This window comes from Aphis gossypii, chromosome 2 (assembly GCF_020184175.1).
Source record: "Aphis gossypii isolate Hap1 chromosome 2, ASM2018417v2, whole genome shotgun sequence".
Lineage (NCBI taxonomy): Eukaryota > Metazoa > Arthropoda > Insecta > Hemiptera > Aphididae > Aphis > Aphis gossypii.
Window position 1 is genome coordinate 6,305,897 of NC_065531.1, and position 18,475 is coordinate 6,324,371.

At 33.3% G+C, this 18,475-nt stretch overlaps 1 protein-coding gene across 1 annotated transcript in view; it reads left to right on the forward strand.

Annotated features, from left to right (window-relative positions):
• The window catches only part of LOC114118974 (uncharacterized), a 106,560-nt gene that overhangs the window by 85,347 nt on the left and 2,738 nt on the right, over positions 1 to 18,475 (forward strand). Inside the window, exon 5 of the mRNA XM_050202398.1 lies at positions 17,696 to 18,227. Within this exon, the coding sequence (XP_050058355.1) occupies positions 17,696 to 18,227 (532 nt within the window). The remainder of the gene's footprint in view (positions 1 to 17,695; positions 18,228 to 18,475) is intronic.

Sequence of the window (18,475 nt, forward strand, 5' to 3'; positions counted from 1 at the left end):
TCATAATATATATATACATAATAGAATAATACTGCAGAATGTATTATTATTGAAAAAAAATATATGTCTATGAGCACTACGCCCTTTTATGCCTTACTGTTATATTATAATATATTAAATGGATTATACATAGGTAGGTACGTCGCGTAAACTTGATTTATTATTTAAAGTTAAAGGACTTAGGTGAAACTCGCGCGTTATCGATTTGCGAGGTATGTGGTTGAATGCTGTTTGATCTTATATCAAAAAGAAATGATGTCCACTAATAGTTTAGGTTCCCTTTAATCTCATTACAAGATTTTGCATATTATACCAAGATTTAGCAAATAGTTTGCAAGTCCTTCAATATAGACCCAAAAACTGTGAGGAATTTATTGTGAAATTTTTTTATATTATTCACTGTCAATATTGAAAATTAGGTTATAAGTTTACTTGTCATGGTCGAATTAACTTGAGAATTTTGTAAATAGATTTGCAAACTTGTTGTGTAAATGTTTTGAGACCGGTTTAAAAATAATGGTTTAACATCAAAAAACTGAGTTATAAAGATTAAAGATAGTTACCTATATAATTCACAAAAGTTTACGATATCTTCTATAATATGCATTTGAAAATTGGAAAAAATAAACTAGCACATTTTTGAATAGTATTAACTCTATATATTTTGTTTTTTTTTCATGAAAATAGTTTTAGAAACTTTTAACGAAAGTCCAACACATATAATTTTCTAATTTTGAAATTTAGATTGAGTCAAACTATAAATTAATAAGTAACAATATATAATAGGTAGCAAAATTCGTACTTTATATGTACTTATGTTATGTATCTAAACATTATTATACTCTATATGTAATCGATTGCATATCCGCGATCTACAGTTATAACAATAATATTATTGATGTCGTTCGTGGTGGTTGTACAAAAAGAGCGATTTGTCATTTTCAAAGACAACGAGACGACGAAACAAAAGGTGATAATGACGCATCAGATAGTATGAAGATTTGGAGATAACATTGTCATGACGCGAAGACGTGTATAATTATTATAAGAGTGCCTCTTCGAAACATTACATTAATTATATACACTTAATAAGTACATAATAATATTATTATTGTTGTATTAAACAGCTACGTTATTAATTGTCGGTAACAAAATGCATTTTAATGCGAATTCCCGCCTCCGTATGGGCATTATAATATTACATTTCAAAAAACGGATAACCCAACGGCGCGCGATGTATTTTTTTGATAACTTCAAACGCGAGGCTTCTTCACTCCAGTCGTCGAAGCAATATAGTAGGTAATAATAATAATTAAGGTTTTTATTTTAATACGAACGTTTCTTCGGTGCATTAACTATACTATATATTTACGCGCGTAATAACACATATATGATATAAAACGCGTATAACATGTATGCTATATGCATTGTACGCTACTATTACTCCTCCTCCACTTCGACGTGTGATATTCCAAAAACATGTTTTCTGGTTTTAGTTCTCGTCACGCACGTAAACCTATACCCACAACTGTAGTAAACACTCGTGTGTATCGTATATACGGTTGTCTTAAAAATGTTTTTATAATAATATATTATATCCACGGCAGGAACCTCGTCACTTTGACGATCTGCTCTTTTTCTTTTATTTCCGATTGAAATCCACCAACGTCAGAGGCCGAAAACGCATACAGGCTGTAATATATCACGCCGGCGAGTGCGGTTACAATAATTAAACGTTATTATTAAATTGTAGATATCCGAGTGCGGTAAATCAATCGGTTAATAACGGGTTGGCCGATTGACGGGAAATCATTGATCGCTTGACGAATGCAACGTGTGTGCGCTCCGTAGGTGGTACAGAACTATAGACCTACGTCCATATAATCTACTATTATTATTTATTATATAGGTACAGATTATACAGACTATAGACCGATATGGAGAAATTATTGGAAGAATGGATTTAAAAAAAAAATCACTCATACTCGTATAATGAGTATATAATTATGTATATAATATAATATTATGATGCCATAAACAGCCTCGATATTAACGGGTATAATATGATGTACCATGATGTATCACCGCTAAAATAAAACTATAAATTGTAGATTTTCTAATAAACAACCGTGTTTAATATTGAGAATTTTTCACTCAACGTTAAATTTGTGAGTAAATTAGTGTTGTAATGTACTTATAATATTATACTTAAATAAATGTCCTAATAATAACAATATAGTGGCTGTGTGGATGTACACGAAGATTAACTCTGCAGCGAAACACTGCATTTGTTTACAGATTATGATTTTTTGACTATTTCATAGACCACGTTATTTATCAACAAAAGTATATATTTTTGCATTTACCTGTCGATGTTAGTTATTAATAATAATAATATATCATTAATCGTGTTAAAGTACATGCAAGTGACTTCGTATATAATGTATGCGTTTACTTGTGAGTAACATCTTAATCACCCAATGATTGGTATCTATATTGACTTAAATTATATGAAAAACTAAAAACCACACAAAACAATGAACTGAAAACATGCATTTTTATTTTAACAAAGAATAATAAAAAATCAATAGATAAAAATAATATAAATGATGGGGAGATATGAAACCCTTGTCTTTTTTTCGTGAGTTCACCACTATGTCATGCACATAATATTACTAATCTACCCTCGCGAGTCGTTGTAATATATCGATTGGCGTTCAACATCTCTATGATAAATATTTTTCTCTAATACATTATAGTATTATACAGATATAACTGGATTTGTAATTCGTTAACGCGGTTTTGTGTAAGTAATAGGTTTCGTACGATTAATCGTTTATCACTACTGATAACGGAAACCGTCCATGGCTGAGGGTGACGCTACGGACGACACGAGAAAACGCGATCCCCCTCACGTTTATGTCTTCTTGAAAATATATTATACATTTATATATGTATATTATTTTCGTTCCATTATTTTCTGACCATTCCATTGACATTTATTACGTGGTACAAGACTATATGGCTATATCTGATCATATAAATATGCTATGTATACATATATATAAATATAATGTGAGCGTGCACAGTAACCTACTCGCGATCTATTCATATTATTATAATATACGAAATAATGCGTTTCTATTTAAGCCAAGGGGTCTGGCAGACAAAGAAATTTTGCGTGGAGGAAAAAAATAAACCTCAGCGCATTGTAATGCCATTACATTATTGTCATGCTATTTCGTTCTGATTCGCTTTGTTCGTGTATAAACCGCATTATTCATGTGACTAGATAAGTTCGCGTTTTTAGCTGATTCCTGTCAACCCCCGCAAATGACGTTCTCTATCACGCGCGCTTATGGTATTGCGTACTAAGAACCAAGGGATAAATTAATAAATTATTCATTTCGAGCAGCTGTTTATCATTTGAGCATTCCGGTGACGTTTATATTCTACTTGGCGTGCGTTACGGGGGCGAGTGACCGAGCGTGGTAATATGCCTAGGTACCATTCGTGGTAACCATCAGTTCGTTCACATTTATATATTATTATATTGTACATTGCGAAAGAGACGACACGCATACATCCCTGCCATGTATAATAATAATATTATATTATTTAACTGAACACAATTTACGTCACCGTGTCCGTGACAAATAGCTGACGGCCGCCCAAACTTTATCGTGGTAAAACGATCGGCATGACCTATCTGTCTGCACACTAACCGAGTGACATATTGAGTATAGATAATTAAAGTATAATACATAATACTATATTATATTTATACGTAAACAATTTTGTCCACCGTGTGTATAAATTAGTATTAATAATAAATGGTTGACAGGAGTCAGTTGATTCGAAACAACCGTAGGTAATATTAATAATAATATATTGATCGGATGACGTTCATGTACCTATGTTTTGATAATAATATGATATACTTTTATGTGCATCGTCGGCCGAAGGCAATGATATGTTTCGAAACTAAAAAATTGTATTTATTGCGTGCAATATATTTCTTCGTTTTGGTTTTACTTAACAAAAATCAAAATATTTAATGTTCCTTTAAAAAAAAAATCTGAATCGTAAATACGTTTTATTCTCGTCGATTTTATTCACATATGCTTCCTAAGCATTATTTAACTATATGCGGCATTTTAAAATAGAATTATCCGTCTATAACCAGTTTTTATTGAAAATTGGCCAAGATTTCTAATGAGTTGAGAAACAAAAAAAGTTGCTTATCTGACGGCATTATACTATTATAAAAGTTAAAAATCAGCTGATTTAAATTATTATGGATTATAGTTTTCACTGTACATATTATTATCAAATAATATCTATGTATAATAATTCATTTATTATACTTGTATCAATGCCTTATAAAATTGCATATTACATAACATTATTTTTTTGTTTTTTTTTGTCCAAGGAGAACACTTGAAAATAATAATAATTATTATTTATTATAATCGGCGTTGAAACTCATATTATTGTTGCGTTTAACAAAAGTTTTCCGGAGTTTTTTTTCTTTCTAACCCCAAGTTATAAAATACGTTTTGTTCAAATGAAATTTATTTTTCGCTGCAACGAATTGCACTTGACAAATGTAGGTCACATTGTAGACTATTGTGTTTGGACAGAGCCGACACAAAAATTTTGAGGAGCACCTGAACTGAACGTTGCACGCTACTTGAAAAACGTAATTTATCATGTTTATCGCAAAATTGTTTTTTCGTTTTTCCGGTTTATTAAAAGATATAATTTATTATACATATGTACATAAGTCTATATACACACATATACATATATACCTAGTTACTAGCGTTTTTCGTGCACACTCGTTTATAAAAGCTGTTAGAAAATAAATGATTTACCTTTTAAGAAAGAGAAAAAACATTAGCTAGACAAGGTATTTGTCCAAACATCGTGAAAATAATATTGTGATAAAGAAAAAAGAAGTTGAAAACAATAACTCAATGAACAGGGTAAAATTAGTGTCATTTAGTAAACGTCTGCTCTTTGTAAAACGACTTCGACTTCGGCAAACTCGATACGTCACTTGAACATTAATCGAATCGACAGAAATAATTTATCGATAACTGTCCGAAAGTCTGTAAAATCCATCTAAAGCTAAACGAACCGCGTCCGAGTAATAATATAATGGTACTACCAACATAGTACCTATAGCTAATTATTAAATTCATACTTGTTTTAATGATTTAGTGAAGAGTGATAGATTCACTTATCCTATACCTATCCTATACAATATGCATGCCTAGGCACAAATAGCTAAATAGTAATTTACTTTTACCCTCTCCCCGTCACTAATATTTATTGAAATATAAAAAAAAATGATTATGTTAGTTAATATTTTAGGTATTTTTTTAAAAGAGGTTAAACCCGGCTGTATTATCTAAAGAATTTTCGATAGGCAATTGTTGTTGTGTAAGTTGTAAATTATATTTTCTGTAAAAATAGTAAAACTCGTTGATTGATTTCTAGACTATTATGAAAGTGAATGTTTGAATACTTGACTGTTTAATTATTTTTTTAAATCAAGAAATCAACATAAAATTTTAAGTATAGATACCTACTTTTAACACAATTAATTGAATTGAAATAAAAAAAAATAAAAAATGATTAGCACAATAATCCAGAGAAGAGGCTGATAAACAAACAGTATAATATTATGAAAAAGATATTCTATAATACCAAATATTATTGGTTTTATTTTATATATTACAGATAAAAATTACAAATAAACATTATATATTATTTAATGAGTACTTATTGTTGGAGAGAGGGACTAAAGATCCTCAAAGCCACCACTCTTCCTCTATGCACCATTGATAATATTATGTGCCGATTATATGATAGAGGTACATTTATATTATATTAATACGTATATACCATACCTATAACATCTATGAGGTTAAATTATCAAATTTTACTCTTATAATTAATAATTATAATATAATAATAATATTAAGTTGTATTATTTTGCTGACGCGCGTACCTACCGCGGTGGTGACGTCCAAGACGTATAGTCGTATTATCGCAGTATTTATAGAATTTTAATTTCGTGGTCGACAAACAGCTACAACAGTGGCGGCGGTGGGGCTGACAGAGACAATTTAATTACATTGTCACGGAGACGTACGGCGTGCGTGCTTGAACGTACGTACGAGATTTGTGTGTTTTTGGGTATGGCCAAACTCGCACACGCACACATACTATACACATTATAAAATCGCCGAGGCCCCAAAATATAAGATCGGACCGACAACGAAGGACCCCGTGAGTGGTGGTAAGATATAAACCGTTGATAGTGCGGGGTTAGGTGGGGTTATTGGTGATGGTAGGTGGGGGGTGGGGATGGTGGAAATGCAATTTAACTTTAATGAACCACCGCGACGGCTTAAGGGACTCGCTGATGGCTCGGAATCTAATTTAAATGTACAGCGCGCTACGCAGATACAGTCCGTTGCCCGTCTACACGATGTACATTATATTCGTGTGTATGTGTGTGTGTGTTATATATATAGTATAGTATGCACGCGCACTCTTTGACATTAATTTACTTTATTCCGTTACGTTAATTAGTAGTTCTTATTTCGCTAAACGTGAACGACGTTGCGCTAAATATTCTTATCCTATATAATATAACATACTTGTATTGTTTAGCAATAATGCGCGTACGAAAATAATATTTATGTAGCATTATATTAGGTCGGTATATTGCATTTTACCATCGAGGGCCTCGTATGAGGTTGCGGTTACGCGGATTGATACCGATTTTGCTTATATATCACTGTAGGCTTCCGTGAGTATTAACAATACCTACTGTTTAAGCTTTTTCGAATATTAATCGCATTCCCACTACTTACAAGAAGAGAAAAAATAAAAAGGAATAAAGAAAACCGACACTGCGCCGTTTCCATTTTCCCTATTAATTTTGTTTCGCAAGCGAAAAGCACTTAAAGCAAGTCTAAATCTTCCGCCAGACGCCCAAAATAAATAAAAGTATTCGCGCGATAAGAAAAGGTTTTACTTTATGTTTGTTTAATGAAGCGGCGCTGCTCTTTGCGCCATTATTATTATTATTATTACTATTATCGGACGGGTTTTGCTCTCCTTTAAACTGCTCCAATTCAATAATAATAATAATAATAATAATAATATAATAGACCTGTACACGCATCGTAAATGTCATGTAATGACTAACGTTAATTATTATACGTTGGTGTCGAGGACCATAACATCGGGTAAATCATCGTGTTGTTTAAGTTTTCGCGTTTGCGCGTTCCCGTCGTCCGATTAAAACGGCGACGACGACAACGACGACAATGTTTAGAGTGCAGTACGTCTCGATTCCATGTTTTTCAGTGCCATAGAGACTCAGTCGGCGGAATGCGAATTCCCAGGCGATGACAGGTCATACAAATAAGAGTATATAGGACATTATTTTTACTCCACCCTGACGTCGAATACATTTTTCTGAAGTCAATAAATCTCGGACCACAAACCACCGCGAGACGTAGGCATGAGACATATCTTATATTATACATACACACACACATGTATATACCTAGTATTATGTTTTTTTTAAATAAATAAATAAATAAAATAAATAGACGACTCGGCGTTGACGTTAGCCGACGTATTTACCGACGACGTACTTATTATTATGTATATTGTAGCGGTCGTGCAAGTTCTACCGCGATGCGGTATGATATATACCGACTTACATACAGGCCCTGATTTACGCAAGTGCAGATGGAGCACTTGCACTTGGCCCCCAATTTTGGGGGGCCCCCCGATCTCCGTGAATTGTAGAAAATTTTGTGTATTAAAATTTTTTTTTAAATTAATTATTTTTAATAAATTATAATTCCTATAGACCTTATACTAGTATAAGTCATTCCACACCTCAATAGTCAATACAACATATTAAAATAATAATAATAGAAAATTGTTTGAACATCGGAAATACTTGATACGTAATAACTAATAAGTAATAACTATTTATAGATTTCTTCCAGCCCAGAATTTACAGATAACCCGTCGTTGGTGACGCATTTCGCTCCTACAATTAACATTTTTAAACCATTGGTTTAGATTATTCAGTTATCTACGGAAATGAATAGCGAAAAACATTAATAAATGTTATAAATAAACTAATATAGTTATAGTATTTATAGTACATGAAATAATGTACAAATATTTTATGAGTTTTGGGATATTTATTTAATACTTAACATATAAATATTTTGTTTTTATTATCAATATTTCCCCCTCCTCTCTATATAGATTTTTTTTGGAACATTTTTTTGACTTGTGGTGGTGGGGGTAGGGGGTAGGGGGCCCCCAAAAAAATTGTGCACTTGGCCCTAATTTTATTAAATCAGGGCCTGCTTACATATTATAATTATTATGCTTATATACACAAATATATACATTTATCACAAATCTACCTGTTTTTTACTAGAAATATTATTATATTTTTATAATTAATCTGTCGATTACTATATAATATGCATTATATTCATCATTTGTTGCGCACTAACTTTACGAAATAATAATATCGATTGTCTTTCTCGGGGAATAGTGATACAATGTTATATTATACCTTAGGTATATGAACGCAATTAATGGTTATGTAGGCTCGTTGTATGATCATGAAATTGTTAGATATTATTTTATGGCTCGCGCGGGTGCGTATAGGACAAGAAGAAAAGGGTCTCTGTATCGGCTGTGGAAACCATGCGAGTGGAACGGTCGCCGCGTGGGAACGACACTTTATTGTATAGGTACTATACGGTCGGCCGCGGCGGCGTCTTTTCCTTTTTTTCGGATGTCTAAGGGGTTGACCCGTCAAGCATTCTTACACGTCCCAGCGCTTACATATTTAGTTTCCCGATATGCCTAACAATATGACGATGACGGTTTTCCAATATGCATATAGATTGGTATACACATATACGATCGATCGTCGTGTTATTATAATAGTCGTTGCCGGGGAATAAAACGGAAGTCAGTCGCCGGATAATCGTTAGTGTGTAAAGAAAACGAGGTGTTCTGTGCGCACGTACTGTACCGGACGTTCAAAGAAGAATGCAGTCAACATATATATATATATATAATATACATTATTATATCCACATAATGATACGATAATTGTACGATTCGGTAGCCAGGACGACTGTGCGGTTTGTATTGATAATAGTAATATATACTGGTAGTGTATCACTCTTGTGAGTGTTAGTGATGCTAGCTATAATAAAACTAACGCAATAGCTGTATAAAACAATCGTAGTCGTCGTTCCTAATAGTATAATAACGAAAAACTATATCAAAGATTATATTCAGTAATCACTAATCATAGGTACACAAAATTGGCATACAATTTAGTTCCAATATTAAAAAAAAATTCACCAATACGATTTTTGGAACCAAAATAATTTGTTATTATTCTGCTTTGAAATATGTAGGTAATGATGAATATACGAAAAAAAAACAAATTATCCAACAGTATGGTTTAGTATGACTTGCTTAACATTGTTACACATTTATTTTAAGATTCCTAGTTAGAAGTATCTATACATCATAATTGTTTTTGTAACAAATGATTTTGGCGCTAAAAAATTCTATGTTGAAAATACTAAAAACAAATATAACAATTATTATAACCAGTGTTCTGAAAATAAATTTACAAACATTGTTGGATGATTTTTGTAAGAATATGTTCGACGCGAAATACTTGAAACTTCAAGTATAACTTATCTCGAATACGAATTTTATATTATTTTGTGTTTCGTAATAGTATATATATATATATTATATTATATTATATATATTATATATAGGTAGTATCGGGGCATTATTATTTCAAACCATGTCATTATCGGTTTTCGGGTTAGACAAGATACGTAGCACATAATGGCAATATAATACAACAATACTGCGTGTCCCTGCAATTCGTGTGTATATTTGGCATTGTATGAATGCGGGATCTGAGAAATTCAAAAACCAAATTACGCACGCGGCGCCGCACAACAAACGATAACAGATTATCGATCGGCGCCGGAGGACGCCGACGTTTCGGGAACGCGGCCGATACCGGCGGCCGGCGGAACACCGAAGTCTACATTGGGTATACAATGTTATTTCCGGTCGGTTAGTCCATCATAGATTATTAATCTGAAGTACAGTATACCCATAATGTGTACAAAAAACGACCGCATTTGTCTACTCCACTTAGGTCATAGACCTAGGTCACCCGTTGACCTATAGCTTCAAACACTATTAAAATACCTAGTAATGTCGAATACAGACGACAACCTCATAAACCTTATAAAAGCATATAAATTATAATATTGTTCGGTATGAAAATTAAATATTGTTTTTTTTTATTTTATTTATTTGTAAAAATAAATTGTTCAAAATCAATAGCATTATAAAAAAACTCGAACTTACCTAGAGACGAGATATTGACAAATGAATACCTATTACAAAGAAAAAACCTAGTTACGAATCCGCTGGTTATTTTTGAGAAAATATACACAAATACTTGCAATTATTGGATAGTTAATAGTATATACTATAGAAACATTTTCCGATGACAATTTTATTTTAAGTACACAATTCGCGTCTGTATAGGTATATCGTTATTGTTGTCTCTGTTATAACCACGATATATGAACTATAATAGAATTTTTATATACAGTTGCGTGCGCGCAATATACGATATTCAATAAAATCAAAGTTTATAATAATAATGTATAAGATTCTACTGCCGGTCGTCGAAAATCTTTTCAGTCTATTTTTCCGTCGAATACCTACTTGCCTCCGGTATTAGACGTCTCGTAGATCGCAATGCGCGGATTATTATTATTTGTTTACGAACCCTGTTGTGTTTGTTTTGTTCTTGAAATTCGATATTATTGTACCACTGATAGACAATAACGCGGAGATGATGATGATGATGGTAATAATAATAATAATAATACACTCGTCCCGATACCCATGCGAATTGTAGTCAACGACGTCGGTCGGTAGTGTTAAGTTTTATTTTCTGCTCAATATTTAGGAATCCGACGAAAACCGTTGGTACCGGGCCAACAGTTTAACCGTGTTAAAATATAACCAGTGGTTGACGCCTGATACCTATCTATATAATATAGGCATGTTTATCAACACCTCTCCCGGACAATCCCTCTGTGCAGAATCTGTAGTCCACACCAATAAATTCTGAGGTATCATTCCTTTCCCGATTTGTAAATAGTTTTCTGACCGCGTTCCTGTGAGATTATTCGCTCTCGGAAACATAGGTATACTCGGGGTCCAGCTTGGAATTTAATTAATGGTTGGGGGTGGATATTTATTATGTATGGTTGTCATAAGATGAAATAACGATTAATTCAAACTTGATACAAGCCAAATTGGTTAGTAAAAGTTACCTGTTTACTATTTATTTATTTCCTATTTTCAATTTTTTTTTTTTTGAACGGATTTAGCGGTGCATTTTTTTGGGGAAGAGGGAAGACATTGCTCGAATCATGGACAGACCCTTACCCCACTTTTTAGTTGTTGTATATAAGCGTACATGTATTTGTGTTGTCTCGAGCAGGTGGAACTGACATCGAATACGCGAACCAATAATAATATAATGTATTCGTATGCTCGTACGTTCATATATTGAGTTTGCATAACGCCGATGCACCGCTCGTCGTTTTTCTTGGGTAATTTTATAGGGATACAACATACGTGCTGCTCCAACAATATTATATTATTGCGGCTTACCACTCTGGGTGATGTATATAACTTATATACGTCATTACACTGCACCGCGGTGCGATTACACGTGACTTCCGGTACCGCCCATCGGGTCCTCTTTATAATGGCCACGCCGCACCACACGGTAACTTATTTTATACACAAATGCGGTGTAACACTAAAGACACATAATATTATACATATATTACGTCCTTTTCCCGTATTATTATATGCCGGACGACAACCATGTTTGGGAAAAAGTTGCTGATCCGTTTTGACCGTCGAAGGGTGGTTTGGGTTGCCGTCCATTCGACTGAAGACAACACCTTATCGCGTGGGTGCAGCAGCAGGGTTTTTAACGTCGATAACTTTATTTTTTTTTTATAGTTCTTACTCGAAATTAATATGACGATATATTATACGTATATGTGTACCAACTGCTGTGTAACTGGACAATATTTGATTAAATGATTATATAAAAAAGCGAACAATTTGTTCTGCAAGCATTATATTATTATATTGATGACGTTAGACAAATATTTGTTGTTCCGGTGTAACTACGTTTCCATAAATTAACTAAAGCCGTCCAAGTTGAACGCTTTCCAATTATATAAACAATAATAAGAAATAATATACATGGTTTATGAAACCGATTCGTACAGAGTTCGAGTAATGATAATAACTATAGTTACATATTATATGTACTGATATAGCTGTGTTACCCCAGTGAAATAAAACCGTTGAGTAGTTAAAAGTTCAAAATTGGTCTCCCGCTGGTTCTTAACAGTGCCCCCTCCCCCGAATACGTCTGCAGAAATTGAGCCCGCAATATTAATTTTCTAAAACTTGGACGCCCCGTCGGTTACCAATCGCTGTCTCTTTATAAATAGCTTAAAGCCGCTTATTGGTAGTCGCAATTATACGTCACATATTATACAATATATATCATGTTCAAATATACGATGTTTTATAACGTGTCACGTTTGTATAAACTTACGTTATAAATGTCTAATATAATATAAATTGCAGGTCTTATAAACGCACATCTATTCGCGTATTTTGTTAGTAGATGTATTATAATATTACAATAGTTTTGACGTTACGAAGAAAGAGATACATTTATAGTTTACTATGATATAATATGATAAAAATACTTATTACATGTTGTACCATTTATGATGCACACTCTTCGTAACTTGTAACGACATTCACTCATACCACGTCGATAACTATATAAATGCGTTTTACGTATTACGTACTACCTAACCTATCCTAATCGAATAATCGAATTCTATATACAATTTAAATAACTAAACGATTTGGGTCAACTGTTTTTTCTTCTTTTTTACACGCTATTTCGAACTTATATAGTATATATGCTCAGTATATATATATATGTATACGTGTATATCTATCCCGCTGATCGTACACGGAAACAATTTCAAAACTTCTAAAAGCTTAAGGATCTCGCGTATATCGATTTGCCATTGGTTTCGCAGGTCTAAAATTGGGTCCAGCTTAAGTGTGTTTCCTGATTCGTCGGGATTTTCGATCATTTATTCTATCCTCTACTTACCCCCACACATCCACACAATGTCCAACCACCGACAGAGAATCTCTCATTTTTCCACTTGGATACTTCCAACAATATCCCTACTGCAGTCTAAAAACCCACTACGGTGTCATTTTTTTTTCACTTTCTCTTTGTTATTAACTTCTGGCCCTCGGGGTGACGTATTAACGGATTTTCAACGGTAGAACAAAAAAAAAAAAACAGAAAAAATACACCCGGGAAAAGGACGTTAAATGGCTCGTAAAATTGGAAATTCTTCGTTCTTTTGACAACCCCCGTAACTCCGTTATAAATATCATTAAGAAGTATTATAAAAGAGGAACTTTAGTCTCCAAAAACTTTTTCAATTTCTCTTCTTATTTTCGGGAATTTTTCATTTTATTGTGTTGATATATTATTACGTTTTACGTTTACTGTCTAACCAACCACTTGAATCTTTTCAACTTGTTTTACATTTTAGCTTCGTCTGAGAAATATCCTGTATTTAATGCGATTAAATTTGAATTAAATAAATCGAACGACCGTCGCCGCAACATTCGCCCAAAATCATAATATTCGAGGAAAACAAAAGATTCAATATTAAAATGAACGAAGAATTTGAGTTATTTTTAATTATTTCAGTGAATTTACCCTATCCAGCTGTTATCAAATGTTCGTACCTTCTTGTTTGTGCATACCGGAAAGAGATAAATGGGTATTCATTTTTACCCTCTGATAATTCGGGTAAATTTTACTCGAAATTCACATACTATTATGCTAATTGTTACTGAATTAACGTAACTTTTCATAAGAAGCGCATGTTGCAAATTAAACAAACGCTCTTAAGAGTATACGCTTTTAATCGAGTAATTACTTAGGGCGCGCGCACATCCCCCATCTGCAACGTGTGTACGAAACGTTGTCAGTTTTCGCAAGCCTGCAGCGAATGAATCGTTTCCGGGACGTAATTCGCAATCATTTCGAATATAAGGCGCGTATAAACGTAGTGTACCCGCCCGTCGTATCATCGCGGGTTTTCGTCGTATTTTTTTAACCCAATTATTATAATATAGTGTTTTGCATGTTTTTATGAGGATAATAACTGTTGTACAGTTATAATCGCAATAAAACGTTAATGGTATATATTCTATTTTAGTATAGATTTTTTTGTTTTGTTCATTTGTCAGGTTGACGCTTAGGTATATGTACACGTTTTTTTTTAACTAAAAAAAAATTAATCCAAACGAAACTGCAGTTATTGCTCAAACATGATATACACACCGTTTTTGTGTCTGTAAAAATGCAAATTATAATAATAGTCAATGTTGAAAACGTGCAACGTATTTCGCGATGAATAGAAATAACGGTCGTGGTCATTGCGTTTAAACTATATGCTATTGTTCTAACTTCTCATCCAACTAAAATTTACGCAACATGTACCTACGCGTAGAGAATAAGATGAATTGTATATGTATAGTTTTATGTATAACTATATATAGTTTTTATAATTTTGTTGCTCCACTTGCTGTCAGTAATTAAAAGAAGGCGTACGGAATGACAAATCATTTTAGAATACGAGCCGTGTATACCCCGAGCGCCGGAACACATTAAAACACAAAAAGAATAGACAATTATAATTAACCTTCGTGCTCAGAAAACACACGAACCGTGATAATTAAATTAAAATCGTTTTAAATTTTTTTTTCTAACAAGCAATTTATGTTTTTGTATTAAAACTCGGAACCGTATTAATTATAGCGAATTCATCGTCGTCCAATGGTTAATTTTCTCACAGCCAAGAACATGGCCGCGGCATATCATTTTGGATATCTGATGTATATTATTATTATGTTGGGGACGAACGTCCGGCAAATGAGCGATCGAAGACAAGCGCGCCTATTCTCGAGTGACCTCCCCAATATACAAATTAACTTCTGATAGTATAGAACGATGGTTGGCTGACTTCCGTGAGTGACGTACGTTCACTGGTGTCAATATAATATAATACAATGAAAACTTAAAAAAAAAAATTAAATATGTCTGACTGATCTCACTGAGCGTCATATAATTCGTGTGGTAGGTACTTAACCGCGTTGGTACTATCATAAATATGATATGGACTGATTATCGTCCTATAATTTCATAACTGGATAAACTATATAATATAAACATCGAATTTTATTTCTGTTATAGTAAGTACTTTAGTAGATAAGAAGATGACTATAATATGATTCTAATCGTATCTTCGACACCGTAATATAGCACGCTCATCTTAAATCGTGTTGATATATTATACATTATACACTTTAACAAAACTAAATTTCTCCTACTCGTTTGTATATTATTATAGCATGCAGACATAGATTTTCAATATAATATTGCGTACATGTTTACTCCTCCGAGTATCAAATCTGTCGGAATGCGTTCAGCATTGCCTGCAGCAGCAGTTTCGTCGGGTGGAATGATGATAAACACAATGTTAAAATAATAAAATACGCATAAAGTTTTCTCCGGATGAAAACTGCAGTCCTCCGGAGTCCGGATAGTGCGCTTTTCTTGGCGTCCCGTCGAAATATTTTCCCGTTTCGGTGTTTGGCTGCGTATATAACAAAAATACTCGTTGCGCCGTTTTATTATTATTATTAGCGTTTTACACTTTAACAATATAAAAAAAAATATTCAAGCATATAATAACATTTTTACGACTCGTCGACATCTATAACGGCTATTTAGGAATGTACTGTATGTCTGTATATCAAATTTATGTATGCAAGTGAGTATGTATGTGTGTGTGTGTATGTGTGTGTATAACGGGGACTCGGTAGGACGCTAATATTTTCCATTACCACACTCGCAGCATTATTATACCCTGCGAGAAGCAAAAATAAATATATAGTACACGAGGTCGTTATTCAAAAGAAAATGGGATATATATATTTTTTAAAGAACTCTCTTTATATTGACTAAAACTACAGTTTGTAATCTCCAAAAGAAGTGTACTTGCGTATACGCCATTATTTTTTTTAAATAGACTTTTTAATCTATTTAGATGGATCACACGCGATCGCTACCCAAACAAATGTTTTTAACAACAAAGCACTCAATTTTTGTTCAAAAAAAAAAAAAATAATAATAATGCAGAGTAGCAAAATTTTTTTATGGTAATTAAAATAATGTGAATTTTGATTTAAAATAAAATAATAATAATCCTAACGAATAATGATATAATTTAATTTAATTAAAACTGTTTTAATACTCAACAAAACAAAGTTTATACAAAATTATATTGCTAATAAATACTTTTGTGTGCGTATTAAGATTTAACGTGACAGGGTGTGGCTCTAATGATGGAACGTTAAGTCTGTTAATTTAAAAATAAACAATCTTTCTGTAAAATCCGCTATGCAATTGTCTGTGTGCGCGTCAGAATCGATTTAAAATATAAAATATCTATACAGGGTTATTTAACTTCCATACTCTCCACCACCTTAAATCCTTTAATAATGCGTTTATTCAATTTTCGACTATAGACATTTTCAATTAAATGCCATAATTTAAAGTATTTATAGATTATTTGATACTATATAAAAAGTTTCATATGATGATATATATATTTTTTTTCAAAAAGGAATTGTATCTGTTTTCCCATCAAATTATTATAATCAGATGCATCCTTTATTTTTAACATACATTGATTTATTGTATGGAAAATATATTAGGTATCATATTTAATTTAGTATTATTTATAGGTACCTACGCAGACAAAGTTATTATTCACAATATTATATGTTATAATGCTTAAAAATAAAATCATAGACTTCCAAATCTTTTAAACCTATATTGTTACGATTTATACTCGTATTTATTAGTCTATCATTTTTTATACATTTACATACGATTCAATAAATAAGAAATTGCTAGTTGTTCGATTGTCGATTTATATACAGTATTATTTATTAGCATATTAAAAGTTTTCAATTTAACAATAGTACTAAGGGGTAGTTCTCTAAGAGTTTATTCTAATAATACGTTTTAAAAATCTAAGTGAGTATTTGTAAAAAATATGATTTTTAAAATAAAAAAAAAAAAAATTACAATTTGAGTAAATGTATAGTTTTAAAGGAAAACTAGGAGTGCGCACAAGTTTGATGAATCATCGAATGCATGGAATAATAATTACTTATTACTATAATATGTTATACCCGTACGTGTATATCGCAATAACGTTGGAAAATGATAAAAAAAAATTTAATGGTGGTAATGTTTTACAACAAACATATTGTATGACGAGGTGTATGTTATTACACTTTGTATACGGGTTTAAGTGCCACGTACTCGAAAATCGCTAAAACCAGCTGTTAACCTCGATCTCTTTGCGTCCTGTTTCAGGTATCTCTGCTAGGCGGAGCCGACGAGTCTGTGAAAATGTCCACCAGCCCCACGCTACTGTTGGACACCAGGAGCGCTGTGCACTCGACTGCCGCCGCGGCGGAAGTCACGACAACAATGGCGACAGCGGCAGCAGTGGCAGCGGCGGCGGAAGTGGCCGCTTCAGATCGTTGGACCGACGACGGTGGTTCAGACGAAGACGAAGACGATGACGCAGTGGCGGCGGTCGGCGTGGACACGGTGTCCGCGGTGGCCGGAGAGGAGGACGTGACGGCCGAGCTATCCGCACCCGTGGCCGTAGCCGCCGGGCTTGGCCACGCCGAGTGGCAGCTGTTGGCCGCGGCCGGAGCCGGCGTGGCCGTGTTCCTGTTGCTGGCTCTGGTTCTGGCCTACCGCAGCACTGGTGGCGCGTCACCCACTCTTCACAAAGTGGTCCGACACGAAGACGCCGAATGTCCGCCGTTGTTAGACTACGCGCCACGACCGTTGGATTTTTCCAAATATTTGGGTAAGTCTATACTTTGAATAACCGCGATCGTTGTTGTAATATTATATTTACGTAGTAACTTTTTACGGACGTTTATCGATAAAAAAATAATTCAACCGATTTTCCTATTTATGTCCGACGGTGATTCACCTTAAAATCTATCGTATATGGCCAGTGATTTGGATACACAACCGAATAATTCAATTAAATTATTTATCAAAATCTTCAAAATTTGGTCCTTGCAAAACAATCCTATTTTATTTTGTCCG